The 25,023-nt window shown below is 44.5% G+C and overlaps 1 protein-coding gene across 1 annotated transcript in view; it reads right to left on the bottom strand.

Moving 5' to 3' along the window:
- Positions 1 to 3,461: 3,461 nt before the first annotated feature.
- The window catches only part of LOC138754063 (serine protease HTRA1-like), a 43,370-nt gene continuing 21,808 nt past the window's right edge, over positions 3,462 to 25,023 (bottom strand). Inside the window, exons 4-9 of the mRNA XM_069917811.1 lie at positions 20,627 to 20,821; positions 14,028 to 14,060; positions 10,524 to 10,638; positions 6,541 to 6,598; positions 5,783 to 5,878; positions 3,462 to 3,788 (exon numbers count right to left, since the gene is read on the bottom strand). Of these exons, the coding sequence (XP_069773912.1) occupies positions 3,623 to 3,788; positions 5,783 to 5,878; positions 6,541 to 6,598; positions 10,524 to 10,638; positions 14,028 to 14,060; positions 20,627 to 20,821 (663 nt within the window). The 3' untranslated portion in view covers positions 3,462 to 3,622. The remainder of the gene's footprint in view (positions 3,789 to 5,782; positions 5,879 to 6,540; positions 6,599 to 10,523; positions 10,639 to 14,027; positions 14,061 to 20,626; positions 20,822 to 25,023) is intronic.

Below are 25,023 nucleotides of genomic sequence, written 5' to 3' on the forward strand. Positions count from 1 at the left end.
CCCCTTTTATTAGCAATAGAACTGGAGGACATCCCACCAAGAACATATAGATGGAGGTTAAACTACATACTACTTAAAAGGCAGGAATTTAGAGAGTTTATTGAATGCCAAATTAAAATGTACTTTGAAATAAATACAGGATCAGTGAAAGACAAATTTATATTATGGGTTGCAATGAAAGCAAGCCTTCATCAGAGGGCAGATAATAAGTTATGTAACTAAGATGAAGAAGGACTACAATCAGGAAATAGAACAGTTGGAAAGGGAAATAGTAGGTACAGAAAAGGAACTAGCAACAAGGGATGATATAACAAAAAGAGAATTGGCATACAAAAAAATAAAATGCGAAACATTACAAACGTATAAGGTGGAGAAGAATATAATGAAAATAAAGCAAAATTATTATGAGCTAGGAGAAAAAACACACAAAATATTAGCCTGCAACTTAAATCAGAACAAGCTAAAAGAAATCTATTGGCATCGATGAAAAAGGACAAACAAATTGCATACAATCCATTGGAGATTAATGAGAACTTTAAGGAATTTTATGAACAATTATACCAAACTGAGAACTAGGGGAAAGATGATAATAGAGTTTTTAGCTAAAATTGAACTGCCAAAATTGCAAGAAGAGGAGCAAAACAAACTGATAAAACCATTTGAAATAGAGGAAATACAGGATATATTAAAAAAAAAGCTGCCGAACAATGAAACAACTGGAGAGGATGGATTCCCAATAGAATTCTATAAAACATTTAAAGTTATTAATTCCTCCTCTCCTGGAAGTAATGAACCAGATAGAAGAAACACAAAACTTGCCAGAATCATGTAAGACAGCAATAATTACAATAATACCAAAGATGGGGAAAGATCCACCAACACCAGCATCATATAGACCAATATCTCTACTTAATTCAGATTATAAGATGATAGCAAAATTATTAGCAAACTGATTGGCCAACTGTGTACCAAAAATAGTAAAACAAGATCAAACTGGATTTATTATCTGCTGTTCATCTTTTCTTAATATCTGTAAATTTATTAATCAAATTCATGTAGTTCAAGGAAACAAGAAGCCAACAGTGGCTGTTGCTTTAGACACAGAAAAAGCCTTTGACAGGGTAGAATGGAATTATTTATTCAAAGTATTACAGAGGTTCAATCTACCAGAAAAATATATTAATTGGATGAAAGCATTATTTAATGGACCATTAGCAAAGGTAACAGTAAATGGATATGTATCGAACCAATTTAAATTAAGTAGGCCAACTAAGTAGGGATGTCTATCATCTCCTTCACTGTTTGCTTTAGCAATAGAACCATTGGCAGAACTGACAAGAACTGAAAATAAAATAAAAGGGATAAAAATAAAGGAGAAGGAGTATAAAATCAGTTTATTTGCAGATGACATCATAGTATACTTAACAGAACCAGAAATATCAATAAAAGAACTACATAAGAAATTGAAGGAATATGGAGAAATATCGGGGTACAAGATCAACGCAAATAAAAGTGAAGCGATGCCTATGAGTAATGCAGATTATACAGAATTTAAAAAAGAATCACCATTTAAATGGCAAACACAAGCAATTCGATACCTAGGTATCAGGTTAGATAATAATTTAAGCCATTTGTACAAATTAAATTATCAGCCACTAATAAAGAAATTGCAGGAAGACTTAGAACACTGGAAAGAATTACCACTAACGTTGATGGGGAGGGTAAATTGCATTAAAATGAATGTCTTCCCAAGGATACAATACTTATTTCAATCGTTACCAATTCCCTTAACAGAGAAATTATTTAATGAACTAAAGAGAATAATAAGGAAATTTTTATGGAAAGGGGGGAAACCAAGGATAGCGTTAGATAAATTAACAGAGAGGTACAACCAAGGTGATTTGCAGTTACCAAACTTTAAAAATTATTATAGAGCAGCACAATTAAGGTATTTATCAGATTTTTAATCAGACAAGGGAAAAACCAGATTGGAAGAAGATTGGCTTGGCTTGGCTTCGCGGACCAAGATTTATGGAGGGGTAATGTCTACGTCAGCTGCAGGTTCGTTTGTGGCTGACAAGTCCGATGCGGGACAGGCAGACACGGTTGCAGCGGTTGCAAGGGAAAATTGGTTGGTTGGGGGAGAAGGTACCGGAACATATACTTTATAAGTGGGATGAAAAGCTGGTACGATATAAAAGCTCACCAGTATTGCATCATTTACTCAATATATGGAAGAAGATTCACTGAGAAAGGAAAAAAAAATCAAATTACCAAATACCAAAATTATTATTGATGCAAAATCAGCTAATCTCTTTTACAATAGATCATCTTTCCTTTAGAGAATGGGAGAGAAAAGGAATTAAAAAATAATTTATTAACATTTGAACAAATGAAGTACAAGTATGGAATAACTCATGGTACAATGTTTATATACCATCAACTGAAAACCTACTTAAAGGATAAATTGGGAAACAGACAAATTACCAGAAGGAAGCAGCTTTGAATATGTGATTACAGACACAATGATAATAAAAAGATTTATAACGAACATGTACATCAAGCTGCAAGAGAAGGAAAATGATGAAATAAGCTATAAACCCAAACAAAAGTGGAAAAAAGATCTAAACATAAAGATAAAAAAAATGAAATGTGGGAAAAGTTATGCTCCGGAACTATGAGAAATATAATAAATACGAGGTTACCCTTGATACAATATAATTGGTTACACAGGCTATATATCACGCCCCAAAAGTTAAATAAATGGGACCCAACACTATCAAACAGATGTTTTCGCTGTAAGAAGGAAACAGGAACAACAGTACATGCAATTTGGGCATGTGAGAAAGTGGAAAAGTTTTGGGAAGATCTAAATCAGGTATTAAATAAAACCACAAAAAATCCAGAGATCTTTCTTCTAAGTAATACAAGTAAAGAATTAGGCCTCAAACTGGATTAAGCGCCAAAAAAAGTATGATAGCCTTAGCTGTAGCAAAAAAAATGTATAATGTCAATTTGGAAATCAGAAGAGAGCCTGAGAGTACAGCAATGGTACATGGAAATGAATAAATGTATTCCATTGGAAAAAATAACTATTTTAAAAATCAAGTCACATTATTTGAACAAATTTGGGAACCGTACGTGGAACATAACAGAGAGGTCCTACCGCGGACCTCCACCCCCTAAAATGATAGAATGAGACGAAGACGAAATGAACTGACCCATTGTGTAAAAGTAGATGACACAATTTTCTTGTTTATTTTCATTGTGTGATGACATTGTTTAATGATTTTATTGTATTGTATATGTTGAATGTTTAATGGGTTTGGTGGGGAGTGGGAAGGAGGAAGGGAGGGGGGGAAAAGGGGAGAAAATGACACTGTATATTCAAGGGGGAAATGTTTGTATGTATTTTGGTTGATATGGTTCACAGTGTGGAAAAAAAAACTTTCAAGCAGATGTGACAAGTAGTCCACATTTTTATTTATAACTACAAAGCCTTTAACAGTGACATTTTTATCCTTTTTAACCGCGACTACTTATAGACAAGATATTCAAGTAACGGCATTCATATCTGATTATGCTGATCTGCAATTAAACAGGTTTTTATTGAACTTTTGTTCTACTCGATGATGTCAGGTATCACAGTGATCATCAAGTCTTCATTTCCACGCCGCACAATTAAGGACAGAGTGTCGTTGTTTTTGATTGCTTCACTGACTTGTTCGGAAGAAGTGATCGTGTTTCCATTGATGGTGATAATTACGTCATGGTCTTTCAAGCCGGCACTGAAACGGGATGAATTTTGACAGGGTCAGTCTGCCTGCCCCGAAGGCAGCAATGGCAGCTTGGATGACCATGAGCATTGAGTACTGACTGGAAGAATTGCTGTTCTGTTCCAGCACCATGAACCTTAGAAAACTTTTCCTCTTACAAATGGGCAGGTGGTGATGGATTAAATGAGCCATTTAAAAATTATGCTTGGGTAGAAATTATTACAGTAATGGTTTAAATGGGTAAATACATTTACTGAGGATGTAAAAGACCTTTTAAACAAATCAAGGTTATGAGCACCAAATACAGTGCACTTCAGGGATACCTTGTATAACACTTAGGTACCGCACAGGTTCTGATATAGCACAGTTTATAATTTTATATAGTAATAACCAAAAATTGTTAAATTTTTAACAATTGCTAATTCTAATTATCCAAAATGGTTGGGACTGGGCCTATGTCAGATAAACAGATTTTTTTGGAGAAATGGCCAGTTAAAAAAACCCAGAAACAACAGCAAATCACTTGTAACAGTGTTTAAACACCAAGGCTCTTTCACCATTAAAATAATGTTTAATTCTCTCCAAAAAAATGCTGGCTGCTGCCAATCACCGAGACCTCCCCACTGCAGCCGATCCCCGGCAGTACACACTGCTGCTGCTTATCCCTGGGGAGGCTTCCCACTCACTGACAAGTCGGTAGACTCCTATCTCCCTGGTCACCGGAGCTCCTGACACCCCCCCACCAATGTCCGGTGTCCGTGTGGGGAGGGTTCGGAGTCGGTGTTAGGGAGCTTCTCTGTGCGAGGAGGGAGGGGAGGGGAGAGAACGCCACTGAGCCTGAGGACCCACTATGGCCTGGGAGGCCTTTCTCTTTGATGACGCCAGGACAAGGGATTCTTCTGACCACTTACGGCTGGGAGGCAGTGGCAGTTTGAACAGGAGAGTTGGAGTGAAAAGTCAATAGAGAAGAAATAGAATGAGAGAGGGGAGGGAGTTACCCAAAACGAGGACAATCATCGTTCTAATTTCATGTCGGGTGAATTTTTTTTTTTAAACCTGTGAGGTCAGTTCGGCTCCGAAATAATTTCAGATAAGTGCGGATTTTGGAGAATCTAATTTCGGATAATTGGAGTTGTACTCTATTAGCTAATCAACGGTGGTGCAATAATTTAATGTGTCAGCAACAAATGCTTGCTGTTCGGATGTGTTCATTCAACTTCATTGGAAGAAATGCTTCATATGGAAGGTCTTTGAGCCCCAGGTAGTGGAAAGAGATGCATCTCCTTCCATTGCGTGTCAAAGGTACCACAAGGGAAATGGAAGAGTGAGCTAGAGCATCCAAGGAAAGACACATCAAAATGCACTCCGAAGGGGCTTCCTTTGTTTATCTTTCTCCTGTACACCCCTTTTCTCCAAGAAATGCCGGGTGGCACTAATGTCAACTCTTTGCCTTATGGCAAGCACAAGGCAATTTAGTGTAATATTACATAACCTTGAATTAAAACCACATGTTTTGGTACATTTAGGCACTGAATGGAGAGACTTGGTATGTCACCAAAGACTCAAATTTCTACAGGTGGGCTGTGGAGAGCATTGTGAATGGTTAATCTCTATATGGTACGGTGGTACCAACGCACAGGACAGGAAAAGGCTACAGAGTTGTGATCTCAGCCAACGCCATCACGGGCATCCATCTCCACTCCAGTGAGGAGGTCTACAAGAGACGACGTCTTAAGAAAGCAGCCTCGATCCTCAAGGACCCCGTGCCACTCTGCTACAATCGGAAAAAAAAGGTACAAGTCTAAAGACGAGCACCCAGCGGCACAAGGAAAACTTCTTCCCCGCTGCCATCCAATTCCTCAATGGACCACAGACGCTACCTCACTTCCTCTTTTTAAAAAAAATATATAATCTATAGCAATATTTGCACTGTAACGCTGCCACAAAACAACAAATTTCGTGACGTGGTCACAACAATAAATTCTGATTGTTCGTCAATCACTCACCTGGCTGCCGGTGTTGCTGGAATAACTTCAAATATATAAACCCCAGCAGAAACATCAGGGAAGTCTTTGTCACGCATTTTTAGGTCGAGCAAGAGACTACAATGGAATGGGTATTGATTAAAAGTATGCTCTCAGACACAGGGAGAAAGAACAAACTCCCTACAGACTATGCTGGATTCAAACCTGGGTCGCTGGTGCTGTAATAGTGTTGAGCTAACTTGCCGCCTAGTACCTCCAGTACTTTGTGATGTGGTGCTTCAAAAATTTGGACCACTGCCTGTGACTGTTCTACACTGGTTATCTGAACAAAATCATTACCATTCAGGAGCAAAATTAATGTGTTCAAATTGCAAAAAAGGAGGCCATTTGACCCATAAGGCCTGAACCAGAAGCAAACCCATCCCCCCACTAATTCCCATGTAAACATAGAACACTACAGCACAGAAACAGACCCTTCAGCCCTCTAGTCTGTGCCAAACTATTCTGCCAAGTCCCGCTGACCTGCACCATAACCTTTTTTCTGTGACGCGCTCATCAACTTTGCCAACTCTTGGGGTGACTCAACCAGCGTCCCTTTGCAACATGAGAGGAAACCAGCGGCAACCTGCACAGTCTCAGCAGGAACATGTAAACTCCACACAGGCAGCACCAGAGACCAGGACCAAACCCGGTGAGCTGAATCTGCCAGGTAGCAACTACCTGTGGTGCCTCCCCAAAAACAAAATAGAAATGAATGGCATCAGATTTTGGGCCCTTACCTCGGTGTCAGGGCCACCATCCTTATTCCCATGTATTTCTTCTTTGGTGATGTATTTCCTGTTGGTAAAAAAAAACTAGAATTCATCATATAAAACCATAAGATCTAGGAGCAGAAGTAGGCTCATCGAGTCTACTCCACCATTTTAATCATGAGCTGATCCACTCAGCCCCACTCGCTGGCTTTCTCCCCATAACCTTTGATGCCCTGACTATTCAGACACCCATCAATCTCTGCCGTAAATACACTCAATGACCTGGCCTGGACAGCTGCCCATGGTGGCAAATTCCAGAGGTTCACGACTCTCCAGCTGAAGAAATTCCTTTGTTGTAAATGGGCTGCCTTCAATCCAGAAGTTGTGCTCTCTTGTCCTAGAGACCCCACCGTGGGAAAGAACTTAGCTGATCTTTCCAGGCCTTTCAATATTTGAATTGCTTCTTTGAAGTTCCTCCTCATTTTTATGAATTCCAAGGAGTACAGTCCAAGAGTCATCAAACATTCCTCATATGCTAATCCCATAATTCCAGGAATCATTCCCATGAATCTTCTCTGAACCCTCTCCAATGCTGGCACATCCTTTCTTAAATGAGGAGTCAAGTTTTTGTTGTTATTGGAGGCCAAAACTGTTACTGTACTCCAAGTGAGGCCCCACCAGTGCTTTATAAAATCTCAGCATCACATCCCTGCTCTTATATCCTATTCTCCGCGATATAAATTTGCATTCGCCTTCTTCACCTGGAGGTTAACCTTTAGGGTATCCTGCACGAGGACTCCCAAGTCCTTTTGCACTTCTGAATTCTGAACTTTTATCCCTTCTACCAAAGTGTATGACCGTTCACTTTCCAGCATTGCATTGGCTACTTCTTTGCTCATTCTCCCAATCTATCTGTCTCTCTGCCGCCTCTCCATTTCTTCCTCACAACCTGCCTCTCCACTTATATTTCAAAGTTAACCACAAAGCCATTTATTCCACCATCCTAATCAATAACATACACGGTTTAAAAAAAAAAGTGGCCCCAATGCCAACCCCTACGAGCTCCACTGGTAACCAATAACCAACCAGAATAAGATCCCCTTATTTCCACTCTCTGTTTCCTCCTGATTCAGCCAATGCTCTATCCATGCAAGTATCTTTTCTGTAATCTTTGTACATTGAGGATTATGGCCGCTGCCAACAACGGAGGTGGAGAGGTACAATGACTTGAAAGAAGTCTCTTGAAAGCTATTAGCTATTAAATGGAGGGTTGTGCCTGGCAAATTCCAGGCAGCTAATTGGTTATTGGGTCATCACAACACTGGGCCAAAGGGCCTATACTGTGCAGTTCTGTGATGGAGATTGCATCACTCCATTTCCCTTCTGGTACCAATGATCTTTGCAATGCCTGCATAGCACACAAAATTAAGATTTTCATTGTATTTCAGTAAGGTCTGGGTTCTTCCCCCCCCACCCCCCACCCCCCACCCCCCACCTCCATCAATGTGATTTCCCAGGATCATTGACTAAAGAGGGTGTGAGAGATGAGTAAAACTAATATGAAAATATGAAAGATGAGGAAACTAGTATGTATATATGTGTAATGAATAAAGCCAGTATGAATAGGATAAGGATAGAAAATAGAATGTAGGAAGTAAAGTTAGTCTGAATAAGATAAGGGTCTTCTAGCCTTAGACAGAATTAGCAAGTTCTGCATATAAGAAGTTAGTAAGCCCTGAGAGTCGGGAAGGTGTGAATAAGGACAATGACATGATGGGACACCGACAGGATACCCCCTGGTCCTCCAAGTTCACAGAAACAGCACTTAGGCAGACAGGATTGCCTCATGCCAAACTCATCCAGGAGGCAGAAGAATGTAAGGGGGAGGGTACTTCTATACTGAAATCAACTGTATAAAAGTTGGGTGAGCCCCAGTGTACGTGTGTATTCCCAGGGTAAGGGGAAGCACCCAACTTTGCATTGTTGTATAATAAATGTTCTTTGTTCTCAATTTTTGTCTCAAGCAAATTCTGTGAAGGTACTTCTGTTTCTCACAAGGGCTTGCAAAATCATTGAGCACCCCTACCACACCACCCAGCATTTTCCAGCTCCACCTCCCAGGGAAGTATCAGAGCCAGCGCCACCAGGCTTCTTCACACAGGCAGTGAGACTGCTGAATGACTGATGAACTGCTCACAGTAACCCTCTGAGACTATTTGTTTTTAATACATGTATACAAAACATGTATGTAGGTCCTGTGTCTATGTGTAGTTTGTCTGTTTACACTATTTTTGCACTGTGGACCAGAGAGCACTGTTTCGTCAAGTTGTCAAGAATGATAACTATACTTGAACGTAACTGACAAATTAAGTTCTGGAAAGTATCTGATTTTGGAGGGGTTTTGGTAGGATATCCCAGCCATGCTTAGCTCTTCCCCAACCTCGACACATATGCAAATTTCCCCAGAACCTTGTTTCACTGACGATTATATCCAAGTCCACCCCTCTCTGTAAGCTGCAGCATCCACTCAACTCTTTCCCAACCTCTGGGCTATCACAAGATCAACAAAACAGGCAAGGGGTTAAAATCTTGGATCTGATGGGACCGTGAACTAATGGGTTACAAATGCCTCGGCATCAGATGACATGAAGGTTGGAGGAGGTGTGGATAGTTACAAATATAGATAGATTGGATGCAGAGTTGGGCAGAAATGTGGTAGGTAGCATTCAGTGTAAAGTGATGCATTTTGACCAGAACAGGGTTAATGGTCAGATTGCAGAGGGTCCAAATCCATACATCTCTCAAGATTACCGTGCAGGTAGGATAGTCTACATTAGGTGGGGGACTGAGTTCAAGAGCCACGAGGCGACGTTGCAGCTCTATAAATCTCTGGTTAGACCACACTTTCAATATTGTGCTCGCCTCATTACAGGAAGCTTTGGCAAGAGGGCATAGGAGATTTAGCCTGGATTGGAGAATGTGTCTTGAGGCAAGGCAGATCCCGAGATCTCTCTCTCTCTAGCAGAAGGTGTCTGGAAATGTATTAGTGGTGGTGGTTGGTTCAATAGGGACATTTAAAAGACTCTTAGACAGGCATGTGGACGTAAGGCTTATAGATGTGAAGTGGGGAAGGTTTAGACCAGGGATTCCCAAACCTTTTCAGGTTGCCACCCCCTTGGCTCCCAGGACACATTCCTAGTGCCTCCCCCCTACCCCACACATGACGAACACACACCTCTTGGTATTGTGTCTACTCCAAATTTAAAGCAACAACTAATCTAACACTACAAACAAGCGTTTATTTCACAAATAAAACTTATAGGAAACCAATTTATTTAGCAGTGTGAAAGGGTAAATTTTACATCTCACCTGTAACTACGTTGTCTTCACACTATATTCCCTACACCTTCTTTTTCATTTGCTGTGCTGTGACCATTATTTTATTCTGCAGTCACAGTCCTGGGCGGTCGGTCGCCATCCCGAGCAGTCCCGTCCCGCCCAGTCACGATCCCCAGCAGTACCGTCCTAGCCAATCACCGTCCCGGGCCGTCACTGTCACCCCCACCTCACCTGACGGATAGCACACAATAAGTGTGCCGAGTTTGCCAGCAAGGTTCGGACCGCCCCCTTTTTCCTCACTGCCCCCTTGTATGCTTTCCACCACCCATTTTAGGATTGCTGGTTCAGATTGTCAAGTAGGTTTATACAAGTCAGCACAGCATCATGGGCTGAAGGGTCTGTAAGGTTCTTTGTTCAAAAAGTGGAAGGCTTTCATGAAAGAAGGTAAATCTGCTCTGAATACTGCGACACTTTAAAGGGCATCAGCAGGAAACCACAAATATGCAAAGTCTTTCTGCTGATTTCACAGTCTTTCTGAATCAAAACCAGCTGACTTTCTCTCTCGCCACTGGTGTCCTTTACTTCACACAGAGGAGCAACCAATGGCGAACGGTGAATCCATCTACAGCCGGTTTCAATCAGGGGCTCCCAGCTGGTTTAGTGCCTCGTACCTTTCAGCTGCCGATCGTGTGACTCAGCAAGGAACTGCTGAATCCTGTGTGCAGGGATCGCAAATGATATTCCTGCAGTCACCTTGAGGGTGTTAATACCGATAACCTCCCCGTCCTGCAGTGCAAAACAATTCACAACAAAGCTCTCATTAATCAAAAAATAAGCAGCGGTAAGAAAGAGCAACTGGGAGTGTGCTTTGCAATCTATGCACTCCCTTCCCAAACACAATTTCCTGCATTTTTATCCCAATGGATTTAATGTTAGACCATAAGGAATAGAGGGAATGGGGGGAAAATTAAGTCTCCAAGCATGTGAGCTAGAGTTGGTGGGACCAACTGGAACTCAATCCCAGTCCGTAGGCTTGATCAGCAGGATGTCCCAAACCCACCAGAGTGGTGAGATCTACTGGACCACAAGTACGTCAGAGGGGATCACTGGAGTCTCCCTCCCCTCCCACTGACGTGACCTACCCGGATCGTTGTCTGAAGAGGGCGCGAAAAATCATGGAGGACCCCTACCAGCCTGCACACAGCATCTTTCAGCTGCTCCCGTCGGGAAAGAGAAATAGGAGTATCAGAGCCAGCACCACCAGGCTGAGGAACAGCAGTGAAAAGGCTGAACGACCAAAGGAACTGCTCACACTCACCCTCCAAGTCTCTCTTATTTATGAAGCATATTTATTTGTATATATGAATACTTGTTCAGTATATGTATTGTTTGTCTTTACGTGTTAAGTCTGATTGTGTGTGCAAGTTTTGCAATGAGGACTGGAGAACGGAGTTTCATCGGGTTGTACTTGTGCAGTCAGTTGACAGTAAACTCGACATTGCTCAGGTGAGAACTAGCATGGGCCAGATGGGCTGAATGTCCTTCAATGTTACAATGTCAAGGCTCACCTATATTATGCTACATCAAAACTGCCACTGTCAGCAGGGAGACACAAATAGAAGCCATGGTCAATAGTCATCTCTCAGCCAATATAAATAAGACAGATCATTTTCCCTGTTGCTGGGAGATTGCAGTGCCAGTTGGTGGCTGCATTTCCGACAATCAGGGCCAAATTCCTAAAGTACCTCATTTGATAGCACAAGGTGAAGGGGAGATGGACAAGAAGCATGTTTACTGGAGTTGTCGATCGACTCCGTGAAGTGCAGTTTTCCGGCACGTTGCCAGGTGACCAAAATAATCAGCTTGGCTGGCAGAAGTGGCTTTAGAAACGGATTGGTTTTCTGAATTTGAACGAGGGAGAGACCATGGATGACTGGAATGAGGAATGCTGACCAGCGTCTCCAGTATCTGCCGACACTTCCAACCTCGGGAAGTGCTGAACTTTTCACCAGAGGATCGGTTTTCACGTGCAATGTGCATGTGGTTAATACCCACGGCCATCACTTAAAAACAAAGGCTTATTTGTCAGCACTCATCTTCGAGCTTCCAGGAAAAATAAGTGTTGATATTTGACCTGTTTTGGCTCCAACCCATTGCTGTACTTTGTGGAATTGATTTTCAGTAACCTTTCCCTGGGCTCTGTTCCACAGCCATGTTAAGAAGGTGGAATAGTTGAACAGTACGTGGTCGGGGGGGGTGGGGGGGCGGGCGGGGGGGATGAAAGAGGGGGTACCACCTCACTGCTCTCTGGATCCCAGATTCCATCCTGACTTCTGTACAGAGCTTCCGCGTTCTCCCCGAGACCATCTGCTCCAGATTCTATCACAATGTGCCAAGTGGCAGAAGAATCCAGGAGATGTGGACAGGCATGCAGGAAAGAGGGATGCATTAGAGCTGCTTTGCCAAGTGCCAGCATGGAGGTGGATGGGCAGAAAGGCTCGCCATCTATTTCGTGACAAGCCAAGGTTGCTGAGATAAACACAAAATGGCGGCGATGCTCCAACGGCAACGCTGGTGCAGACCTGTGGAGGACAAGGAGCAGAGATACAGCACTCCCACGCATGGTCCAACCATCCAGTCTGACTTATTGGCTCTGTCCAGGCTTTAAATGGGCTGTTAAAGGAGCTGACAGTGGTTTATTTTAAAATTCCACAACCACAGCCACAAGGGGTTATAGGATCTGAGGGGGCAGAGGTGCAGGGAACCAGAAAATAGGGAGACCTCTTCACCCCCCCTCCCCTACCCCATTTGAGAAGGAGAAACATTGGAGATGACCCATTGGACAGTGACCATAGACTAGAGAGGGGCTCTGAGACTGAAGAATACACAGGAGGCGGGCTGTTGATGACTCGAGGCGTGGAACCCATACATCTTTACCCCCCCGCCAATGAACGCCGAGTTCCTCCAGCATTTCTGGGTTTTCACTCCAATCTCAGCGTCTGCAGAACTCACACCAGGTTGCGGACTTGCTGGAGACTAGGTAAAGGTGTACCAGGTATTGAAAACAGGATGCGAAAGGGTGTCAAGGATGCTGGAGGCTTCCTGATCTTGTCAGAGGTTTGGGTCTGGAACTCAGGTTGCCAATGGTTTCCGTGTGGCTGCAGAGGCACTGGAAGGGAAATCCATGGACATTCGGCGACTCTGAAAAGGCTCTCTTTTGCTTCTCTTTCACTGGCTAAGAGGGATGCTGGGCAATTTCTGCTGATGGGGAATCTTTGTCTACCTCACAGTAGATTAAGCACAATTTTATGTCATATCACTTTTATTACACGACAATAAAAGAAATATCTTGCGTTGAAACACCCAAGAGGTCATGCAACCAAAAACTGACCAGGTGCCAGGTTTGATGAGGAGAATTGCAGAGACAATGCCGTTGTAAACGACAGGAGGGAGAAGGATCACCTACAGAGGCCTTGCAACAGAGCTAAACTGTCCCTGTTTGCACCAGCAATCTTCCGCTTCTCCCCCCCCCCACCCCCCCCCCAGTGATTGAGAGCGCAGTTACCTCGGTCGGTAAATGGTGTCTCAAGGGAAACCATTCCACATTCCTGAAGGGCTCAGCCTTTCCCCTCCTGCAGACGTTGTTGCCGAGTTTCTCCAGCCCTACAAATGGAGTCCGGTGAATGGTTTCTTCAACCAAATGAATTGTTGCAGAAACAGCCTAGCTCCAAGCTGGCCCAATGATCAGTATTTTCTTGGAGACTCTGAGGAGTTCCTCCAAGCATGTCGACGAATGACTCTGGTTGCTGGATCGTGACTGTGCGCCTCAGGTTGTTGGATTGTGGGGATTGGCTGGACCCTCACGAAGGGCTCAGGTCCGAAACCTTGGTAATACATCTTTACCCCCCCGCCAATGAACGCCGAGTTCCTCCAGCATTTCTGGGTTTTCACTCCAATCTCAGCGTCTGCAGAGTTCTATGTTCCACTCCACTTGGAAGTTGAAGTCCTTATACAAGCATTTCTAATGCAGGTTAAAGGTTCTAAATTTCTGACTTTGAACATTGCATCACATCATCATCCTTACCCAGAATATATTTATGTAAAATTTCAAAATTTATTTCAGGCCAAACAAATTAAAATGTGCAATCTTAAATATAGATGAAAATAAAGCTCACCAGATTGACAAGTGGTCCTCCTGAGTTTCCATACTGTAACAAAATAAGAGAAGTTCCATGATTTTAATATTCTGTTTCAAATCCTCTTAAGATTTATTCAAATGAAGCTGTTGATTTCAATTTGCAATGCAAATTACTGCAGAGAGAGTTCTTATCCTATCTGGTGCTCCTATTGTGGCCTTCACTACATCGGAGAGTCTGGGTGCTGTAGAGCACATTGAAAGAACCAAAGACTTGTTGATCCAAACCAAGGCTTTTATTAACTAAAAGACTGAATTATGTCACATGTAGGTCGACCAGTCCAGAATGACCTGGTCTGGCTCGGAGCAATCCTTTAAGACTTGCCAGTAGGAGTGGCTACACTCAGTCAATCACAGTCATCCTACACAACAATCTGTACATATACACATTGGTGATAGAATCTGTACTATCACAGGCACATACTGGGAGATCGCTTCGCTGAGCGCCTTTGTTCTGTCCCCATCAGTGAGAGGGATCTCCCAGTCCATGGCCCTCCCCTTAAATGTTGTGTGGCCCCTATTGAGGGACCGTATGGGAATGGCTGGTTTAGGAGACAGTCTGACACTGGACAAAGGCTTTCAAAAAGTTCGCTTCCTGAAAATAAATTGGGGAATTATGACAGACAATTTCAAGCTGAACACAAATATAATCACGTAGGAAGTTGGAGAAACATTAAATTTCCACCCACTTTAATTCTGCGCCTCGCTCCTGCGCTGACATATCCCTCCATGGCCTCATGCTCCGCCAAACCAAGGTCATCCGTAAATTGAGGAGTAGCAGTCCTCCTCCCCCCGTCACCCCTCCTCCCCCCGTCGCTCCTCGCCGTCACCCCTCCTCCCCGTCGCTCCTCGCCGTCACCCCTCCTCCCCCCGTCGCCCCTCGCCGTCACCCCTCCTCCCCCGTCGCTCCTCGCCGTCACCCCTCCTCCTCCTCCCCGTCGCTCCTCCTCCCCCGTCCCTCCTCCTCCCCGTCCCTCCTCCTCCCGCCGTCCCTCCTCCTCCTCCTCCTCCTCCCGTCCCTCCTCCTCCTCCCGTCCCTCCTCCTCCTCCCGTCCCTCCTCCTCCTCCCGTCCCTCCTCCTCCTCCCGTCCCTCCTCCTCCCCCCGTCCCTCCTCCTCCCCCCGTCCCTCCTCCTCCCCCCGTCCCTCCTCCTCCCCCCGTCCCTCCTCCTCCCCCCGTCCCTCCTCCTCCCCCCGTCCCTCCTCCTCCCCCCGTCCCTCCTCCTCCCCTCCTCCTCCCCCCGTCCCTCCTCCTCCCCCCGTCCCTCCTCCTCCCCCCGTCCCTCCTCCTCCCCCCGTCCCTCCTCCTCCCCCGTCCCTCCTCCTCCCCCCGTCCCTCCTCCTCCCCCCGTCCCTCCTCCTCCCCCCGTCCCTCCTCCTCCCCCCTCCTCCCCCCGTCCCTCCTCTTCCCCCCGTCCCTCCTCCTCCCCCCGTCCAGTGATATCAGAGCTTGGACTTCAGATGAGAACCAAGGAACCATTTCAGTTCTTAGCTGTAGAAATGTGGAACTGACAGCCCCATTAATAATTTTTAAATTGATTGTAGATTTTGTTAATCGGGCATAAAGGAGGAAAATCTGATGATTCATAGATTGGAAGTGAACAAGCTTAAGGAATCCTCTTCCTCTGTGATGCAAAGGTCTATCAGCGAATGTTTAAGCTTACATCAGATAAAGGGCACAGAACTAGCCATTCTGCCCCAACAGACCATTTATCCTCCACTCTAGAACAGCTTCAGTCTTTCCTCTGAAATTCATCAGCTTTGTCCCATGGCGAGATGGCCAACTCTGGTAAAATCCAGGCTTTTGCTCTTCAATACTAGACAACCTTTAGCAACTATATTTTTCCTCAAACAAATTAAGGTCTCTTCCTCAGAAACTCTTGAAACATAGGTCAATGGGACTAGCGGAATAATGTTTCGGCACAGACTAGAAGGGCCAGATGGTCTGTTTTCTGTGCTGTAGTTCTATCTGCCCCAGGGTTTTAATCTCTATTTAATTAGCTTATTTAATATAGCCACATGTTCTATTTTAATCAAACTGGTTTCGTTCCTCATATTCCATATTTACTTGTGCTTTCTCCCTGATAAACACCAACATTAAATAATAATCTAATACGACTTCTATCACTTGGTTGCACCTTGTATAGCCTCTAAAGATCAGTTTTCAATCCAACCTCATTGCTGGATCTGAAAACAATGTTTACAATGTAGGTTTTCCTTGATCACTGAGATTCATTTTTATCCTTGTTACGGAATCAATAGACAATAAGTACAGGAACAGGCCATTCGGCCTAGCACTGCCATTCACTGTGTTCATGGCTGATCATCCATCATCAGTGCCCCGTTCCTGCCTTCTCCCCCTATCCCTTAGCTCCGCTATCTACCTAACTCTTTCTTGAAAGCATCCAAAGAATTGGCCTCCACTGCTTTCTGAGGCAGAGCGTTTCACAGATCCACAACTCTCTGGGTGGAAAAAGTTCTTCCTCAACTCCGTTCTAAATGACCTAGTCCTTTATTCTTAATCTGTGGCCTCTGGTTCTGGGACCCCTCCCCCCCCAACATCAGGAACATGTTTCCTGCCTCCAGCGCAGTGGTTCTCATCTTTTTTTCTTTCCACTCAGATACCACGCAAGTAATCCCTATGCCATCGGTGCTCTGTGATTAGTAAGGGATTGATTAAGGTGAGTGGAAAGGGAAGGATGAGAATCACTGCTCTAGACCCAATTGTTACTGAAATATTTTGCTTAAGAAAAATTGTCATTGCCTCATTTTCTTTGGAGTTATGAAACTGTGCACATAACAAGTCAATTAGGTACAATTAAAACAGTGGTTTTCAAACACACCAACGAGAGCACAAGGCCAGTGATCTTTCCTCCTGATACCTCCCTCGAATGTGCCTCATTATGCACCACCCTTTTTCAGGCAACGTCACCATCGTATAGTCCCATCTGGTCTCTTCCCTGTCACAAATCTTCACAGTTCTTTTCTCTCCCTACTCCCCTAACCCACCCCCCACCTTTCTTCACAGTTTACCAGGTTGATTCCAGGGATTGAAGAGGTTGGCCAAAGACCAGAACTAGGGGGCATAGCCTCAAGATTCAGGGTAGTAGATTTAGGATGGAAATGAGGAGGTGGTGAATCTGTGGAATTCACTGCCCATTGCAACAGTGGAGGCAACCTCAGTAAATATATTTAAGACAAAGTTGGATAGATTTTCACATAGTAGGGGAATTAAGGGATATGGAGAGAAGGCAGGTCGGGGGAGATGAGCCCATCATCAGATCAGCCATGATCTTGTTGAATGGGGGAGCAGGCTCGACAGGCCAGATGGCCGACTCCTGCTCCTATTTCTTATGTTCTTAAAACCTGCTTCGTCTCTACCAAGTCCCAGTTCACTCTCAAAGGCCAACAATTCTCTCTCCCTCAGATGCTGATAAACCCTTCCAGCATGCATTTTATTTTAACTTTCCAACATCTGCAGCGTGTTGCTCTTTGATGGTTGTCGCCCCTGGGGATGAATGTGGAATCTCCTTACTGCCACGTATCCATTTGCCCTCTGTCAGTTCAGTGAACGCATGCACCATACACTGCCTCGTTTCTACTTGCTGCTCACTTGATCAATATTAAACATTAATTTCCACTTTGTCCCAGAGGACCGTGATACTTTAATGACAAAGTGTAACTTGATCATCCTTTCTTTTCCCATTATGTAGGCAGAATAACATTCCTTTGATGGGAGTTGGCTGCACTAAAACGTTTGTTTTCCACTGAATAATCAAGCTTATCAGTTCAATTGTTTGGGAATAAAGTTACAAAATTAGACGCTGGGTATCATACTGCATCTTTCGAAATTCCACTTTGCAGATATTGCTGTTCTCCGCCCGAACTTTAGTTTGTTGGCCATCCCATTGTGTTCAAAGTTTTCTCCTTATTTCCTTGGAGGGCTATTTTTCACACCCCCACCCCCCCAAAAATCTCACTCTCACTCTCTCATAAAAAGCATCTAAAAGCATTCGTGGAAAGTAGTCAGGACTTTCAGGATGGGCAGCATCCTGGATAAAGACAGACAGAGGTGTGGACAAATGGTTCACGAGAAAGTGCACCACACCCTGGCAGCTGGGGAATAAGTCATTAAATATATCTGGAACTGAAGGGGGAATGTCAGTCAGATTCAGTAATGTTAACTAGAAAGCTACCACATTGTTGTAAAAATCCATTAAAAAAAAATCACAAGATTATGAGATTATAGGAGCAGAAGTTGGCCATTCAGCCCAATGAGCCTACTCATCCATTCTAATCCTCCCACTCAGCCCCACTCTCCAGCTTTCTCCACATAACCCTTGATGCCCTGACTGATCAAATATCTGTCAATCTCTGCCTTAACAACCTTACTTCCACAGCCACCTGTGGCAATAGGCTCCGCAGACTCACAAACCTCTGACAAAAATAATTTTTTTTCCCACATTTCCGTTCTAAATTGACATCCATTTTATCCTGAAGTTGTGTCCTTGTAACCTAGAATCCCCTACCATGGGAAACACCCTTGCCACATCTACTTCATCCAGGTCTCTCAGCATTTGAAATGCCTCTATGAGGTTCCAGCCCCCTCACATCCTTCTGTACTCCAAGTACAGTACAATAATCTATCTTGAATATGTACGATTTATTTTATATACAGTATTTGTCTTTTCTAAGTTCAATTTTTTTAAAAATTCAGACATACAGCACAGTAACAGTCCCTTCCAGCCCATAAGCCCGTGGCACCCAGTTGACCGACAACCAGGTAAAAGGGTGGGAGGAAACCAGAGCACCTGGAGGAAACCCATGCAGACACAGGGAAAACATACAGACAGCGCTGGATTCGGACCCTTGTTGCTGGCGCTGTAACAGCGTGGAGTTAACCGCTACGCTCACCATGCTGCCTGAATTTACTACAGTAATCTACAAATACCTGTTCAGCTGCAGCAAGAAAGAATTTCAGTGCATATGTACATTCTACAGTGTATATGAAAATAAACTCACGATCATCTTTCTATCTAATTCACTGATGCCCTTCAGAGAGGGAAATCTGCCATCCTTCCCCCCCCCCCCCTCCCCTCAGTCTGGTCTTTATCCGACTCCAGACCCACCAATTATAGCCAACCCCTCGATGCAGCGCACACAAAAACTACTGCTGCCCTTGAGCCCAATCCTCCTCACTCACCACCATTCGGGGCCGCAAACAGTCCTTCCATGTGAAGCAACACTTCACTCGGGAATCTGTGACCTCGCCTACATCAGAGATTTGAAGAGAGAGTTCGGTGGAGCACCTCCATAGCAAGGACCTCCCAGTGTCAAAAAACCATTTTAATTCCACACCCCATGGGCACTCTGTACATGGCCAAGTTGAGGCTACACAGAAACTAGAGGAACAACACCTTGTATTCCATCAAGTCAGACGGCAATTATATTGATTTTTACCACTTTTTTTCCTTAAATCCCCTCCCCAGTCTCTCTCTCTCCCCTATGTCTCCTTTCCTCCAGCTTTCCCTTCCTGTTCCCATCAGAGAGCTATCCTTCTTCGCCCTCTCCCCCATCACCACAGCTTCTCTTACTCTTGTCCCCAACCACCTGTATCCTGTGTTGCTCCCCCTTCCCTCCCTCCACAGTCCTGAGTAAGGGCTAAAGCCCAAAACATCGACAACTTTTTACTTCATATGGATGCTACATAACCTGCTAAATTTCTCCTACTGTAGTCCCCAGCACCTGCAGATTTTCTTTTTATTTTAATGTTATGAAAATTGTGACATACAGCACAGTGACAGGCACTTTCGGCCCATGAGCCAATTGACCCAGAACTTTTTTTTTGGAGGATGGGAGAAACCCACGGAGGGAGAGCGGACAAACTCCTTATAGACTGTGCTGTAAGAGCGTGGTGATAACTGCTAACCTTGCTTAAAACCCCACTGCCTCAGTTCAGGCAAATAATAAATGCAGTCAATGCCTGCAATATCCAGTCCCACCATTTAGAGAGCTATTCCCCTCCCCTATCTTTTCTTTCTCTTGAGCCCTCCCACCCATATCCACCTATGACCTCTTCGCTGTCCTCCTCTACCTGCCCTTCCCGTCCCCATCAGGCGCTTGCCTGCTTTAACACGAGCGTTGATGAAGGGCTCAGGGCAGAAATGTTGGTGATGTAGCTTTATCTTTGCTATATAAAGAATACTGCGCGACTTGCTGAGTTTCTCCCACAATTTTGTGTAAAATTCATGGGAATTCCTTTTTTATCTTAAATTTTAAAAAAAATTTAGACACATGGCACAGTAACAGGCCATTTCATCCCACGAGTCCATGCTGCCAAATTTACGCCCCATTAACCTACACCCCCGGTATGTATTTTTGAACAGTGGGAGGAAACCGGAGCCCCTGGGAAAAACCCACGCAGACACAGGGAGAATGTATAAACTCCTTACAGACAGTGTTGGATTCAAACCCCGGTCCCGGTCACTGGCGCTGTAAAGGCATTGCACTAACTGCTATGCCAACTGTGCCACAATAATTCTCCCCCCCTCCTCCTTCCCACATAATCCTTTGATCTTACGTTAATGATGGCATCCGTCTGGATGTACTCCATGTCGGAATCTTTCAATCCCAGCTCCTTGCCACCTCTCTCTGTGGTGCTGACAATCCCGGTGGTCACTGTATTCTGGAGCGAGAATGGACTTCCAATTGCCACCACAAACTCCCCAGGCCGAAGGTCCGAGGAGCGTGCCAATAATAGCACTGGGAGAGTTCTCTAATCGCAGTAACAAAACTGAATTAATGCCCATTCTGTGGAATGCATAATGATTCATCTAAAAAACATGCATAGCTTCAACCAAAAGAGGTTATTGCAATCAATTCTGAATCTCACATGTGGTAAAGTTAGAAACTCCATTACTGTCACGTAATACTACATTTAGAATGTCACATACCCGAACCTCTAAGTTTTATCCACCGTAAGGCAGACGGAGAGTCGCCACTTTGTCCAGCCCCCCTCACAGAAATGAGGCCCCAGCGAGAAACCAACTCGTGACCCCTGATTTACAAGGCCAGTGCTCTAACCACAGAGCTATCGGGGCCCAAAGGGCCAATAACCTCTTGACTCACTCAAGCCTTCAACAAGGTTTTAAGACATTTTTATTTTCTTTGGCACTAATGTATTTATTTTTGTAAATGTCATTTTCACCTATTTTTAAATTTAGACATACAGCGCGGTAACGTGGCCCACGAACCTGTACTGCCCTCCTGCACCCAATTAACCTATACCCCTGGTATATCTTGAACCTGTTAATTCTGCCGCAAAACAGCATTAAATCGGAGGAATGTCAGGGTTGTGATGGAATATTGTTGACCAGACAAGAGCAGTTCCAGGAAAAACACCATCCAGAACGATTGCCTGATCCATCACACCGAGCATTCGATCCCTCCGCCACAGAGACCGTAAGCAAACTGCGCTAGAGTCACTTGGTGCACAAACATGCTGGAGAAACTCACCAGGCCACTCAGCATCCATTTTTCAGGAGAATTAAAATGTGGGGGGTGGGGTGGGGGTGAAAGAGGAGGAGCTTAAAAGCTGGAGCATCATAAGTCGGGGTCTATCTGTACAGGTAGGAGGGTAGAAGAGAAAGATGCTGAGAAGCGATGGGGAAGAGGGCAGGGGGTGCTACATGTAGCTTTCTGATCAGTATAGAAGAGGGTAGAGGAAGGGAGTGGGGTGGAGGAAAGAGAGTGTTGCGCACTTACCTCTGTCGGGAGTGGTGCTGGCTGCCGCTGATGACGCAAACGATGAAACACGCGGGGCCAATAGCACGCATGCACGGGTGTGTTAAGCGTCAGTCTACAGGTGATGGATCTCGGAGGGGGAGAGTGAGAGTGTTAGGATCATCCGTGTGGCGGCAAGTCAAAGAGAAGGTCAGAGGAGTTTATCGGAGTTGAAGAATGAAATGTGGTGTCTGGTGAATTATAAAAGAAAGCCGGCTTCATGGTGAGCTGAAAGAAATGAGCTAGTGTATTCTTTATTTGTAAGCTGTGGTAAATCACTGTCGTTACAAGGGATCAGGGAGGGGTTAACAGAAACTGGAAAGCAGTTGATTGGTGTGTTCAAGCTGAGAAGTGATGGGGTTAAGGACACATTAAGATGGTTCTGATAGAAGGAAGGGAAGGGATGGGAGATGGAGGAAGGGAGACAGCAGGATGAGTGAACGAGGGAGGGGGTTAACGGAAATTGGAGAAGTCGACAGTCTGGTTGGAGTCTTCCGGGACACAATAGCATCCCTGAAGAAGTGCTCCGGCCCAAATATCCACTGCCTTTTATTTCCTATGGGTGCTGTGTGACCTGCTAAGATTCTCCAGCATCTTCAGAGTTTCTAATTTACCAGGAGTCACTCACTCCAAATAGCAATTCCCACACCAGGAACTCCATCACCAAGAAGGACAAGAGGGACAGCAGATACAGGGGTGACACACATTCCCCTCCATGTCACACACAAAAAAAATTCGGGACCCTAAAATGAGTTTCTATTCCTTCAGTTAAATTAAATTTTTAATTTAGAGATGCAATAAGGAAAATGATGAGCGTAACAAGCCCTTCCGTCATCTAATAACACCCATGTGACCAAACAATCCAGTACTCCTCGCATGTCTTTGGAACATGGAGGGAATCTGGAGCATCCAGAGGAAAATGTTGGAGCTTCATCCCCACTGCAGGAGCTAACTTCACCAGAAGTTGCCCTTCCCAAAACTGAAGCGGGCAAGGCTTCCGGCCTCCATTACGGCAACCTTCTACAGGAGCGCCCTGGCTTGCTGCAAAGAAATTGATTGGAGGTCATTCCGCAGGACCATGGAACACTGTAGCACAAAATAGGCATCTGGGGCAGAAAATGAAGACCATAAGAGTGGCAGAGAGGACCTCTGGAGCCTGCCCCAACCACCGGGATAGTTTTCTAAAGAGGGCACACAAAACCATGGAGGACCCCGTCCACCCCACATGCAGCCTTTTTCAACTACTCCCGTCGGGAAAGAGATGCAGGAGTATCAGAGCCAACATCGCCAGGCTGAGGAACAGCTTCTTCCCACAGGCAGTGAGAATGCTGAACCTTCAGAGACTCTGATATTCACGAAACAATATTTATTTGTGTACCTCTTTCGATATTTCTATCTATATAATATAAATGCTTATCCTGCACATGTATTGCTGGTCTATATGCGTGTTAAATCTGGATGCATGTTTCGTTTTGCACTGAGCTCTGGAGAACGCTGTTTCATCGGATTGTACTTGTACAATGAGATGGCAATAAAATTGATTTGAGAAGCATTCAAGAAAGGCAGCTCACCTTGACCTTCAAGGGCTATAAATGCCAATCTCTTTTCGTTAGGAACAAACAAAAAAAAACACCGACTACCCTGAGGGTTTGGATCTGTATAGCTCATCATTTTCCTCATTGTATTGCTGTCAGCAATTAGACAACGTTAATTTGTGCCTTCCGTCTGCACAGAACTGCAAGGGCCTCAATCTTAAGCGCTGTTACTCAGTTATAACCCAAGCAGAACATACTGCTGAGACAGCATCAGTAATGAGAGAAGGCGAGTTAATGTGGGCGAATGACCTTAACGTCAGACAGGCAGTTCTGAATAAGGACAACTGACTCGACAGGTTAACCCTGTTGTTCACTTAATCTGTCTGACAAGCAGAGCACTTCCAGCACACCAGCTTTGCCAAGTTCCTCCATCATGTTCGGTTTTGCTCCAGATTCCAGGATCTTTTGTCCCCACTCATTATTTCAGATTTCCCAGCACTTCATTTTCCAAATTTCCTGGTCTATTATTATCTAGCACTGCTTTGAAATATTTCCACTGTGAATCAGTCCTTGCGAGTGGAGCAACACTTCACCTGTGAATCTGCGGGGGGAGGGGTCATCGGGTGCCTCCGGTATTACCGTGGTGGTCTCCTCTACAGAGAGACTGGGTTCGGTCTGCCGCAATAGGGTGGTTCTCCCAGTGGCCACCTATTTCATCTCCTGGCCCTGTTCCCTTGCTGACATGTCTGTCCATGGTCTCTTGCACTGCCAGACTGAGATCATCTGCAAATTCTCAATTGATATTCCATCTGAACACCCTTCAGCCAGATGGCATTAACATTGACTTCTCCAGCTTCCATTAACCCACCATCCCCACATCCATCTCTAGTTCTCTCTCTCTCTCTCACTTCTATTTTTCCTTGGTCTCCTTTCCCCAAGCTCTGCATTCACCCTCTCTTCCCCAATCAATTTTCACATTTCCTTTTCCGTCCTCCTCTCCATGTTCAATTAACACCATTTGTCTGTTGGTCTGTATTCCTCCCCCTGTCTGTTCTTTTAATTCAGATGCCTGCCTGTCTTTTACTCATACCTTAAATTTAAATTTAGGGAGTCCCCAGGTTATGAACAACTCGTACTTACGAACGGGCTGTCCCCCAATTTTCATATGTGCATACATGTACCTCATGAATGCTAAATAAGAATTGTAAGTACCTGTCCCACCTTATATACAAATTTGGCTTACGGACAGTATGAACTCATTCATAACCTGGGGACTGCCTCTACAGCACAGGCCCTTTTAGCACACAAGCCCGTGCCTCCCAATTAACCTACAATCCCCGTACATTTTGAAGGGTGGGAGGGAACTGGCTCCTCCAGGGAAAACCCACGCAAGGCATGGGGAGAACATGCAAACTCCTTACAAACAGTGAGGGATTTAAACCCAAATCAGTCCCAATCACCGGTGCTGTAACAGCGTTGTGTTAACCACTACATTAATTGTGCCGCCTTGCAGGAGGGCTAAGGCCCAAAACATTGGTTAAGTATCTTTACCTCCTATGGATGCTGCAAGACCTGTTGATTTCCTCAAGCATTTGTTTTTTTTTTCCCTGAAAGTATGACTGAACATCATCACCTCAATAATCCAGTCCAAATTTAATAC

Source organism: Narcine bancroftii, chromosome 2 (genome assembly GCF_036971445.1).
Source record: "Narcine bancroftii isolate sNarBan1 chromosome 2, sNarBan1.hap1, whole genome shotgun sequence".
NCBI classification, from domain to species: domain Eukaryota; kingdom Metazoa; phylum Chordata; class Chondrichthyes; order Torpediniformes; family Narcinidae; genus Narcine; species Narcine bancroftii.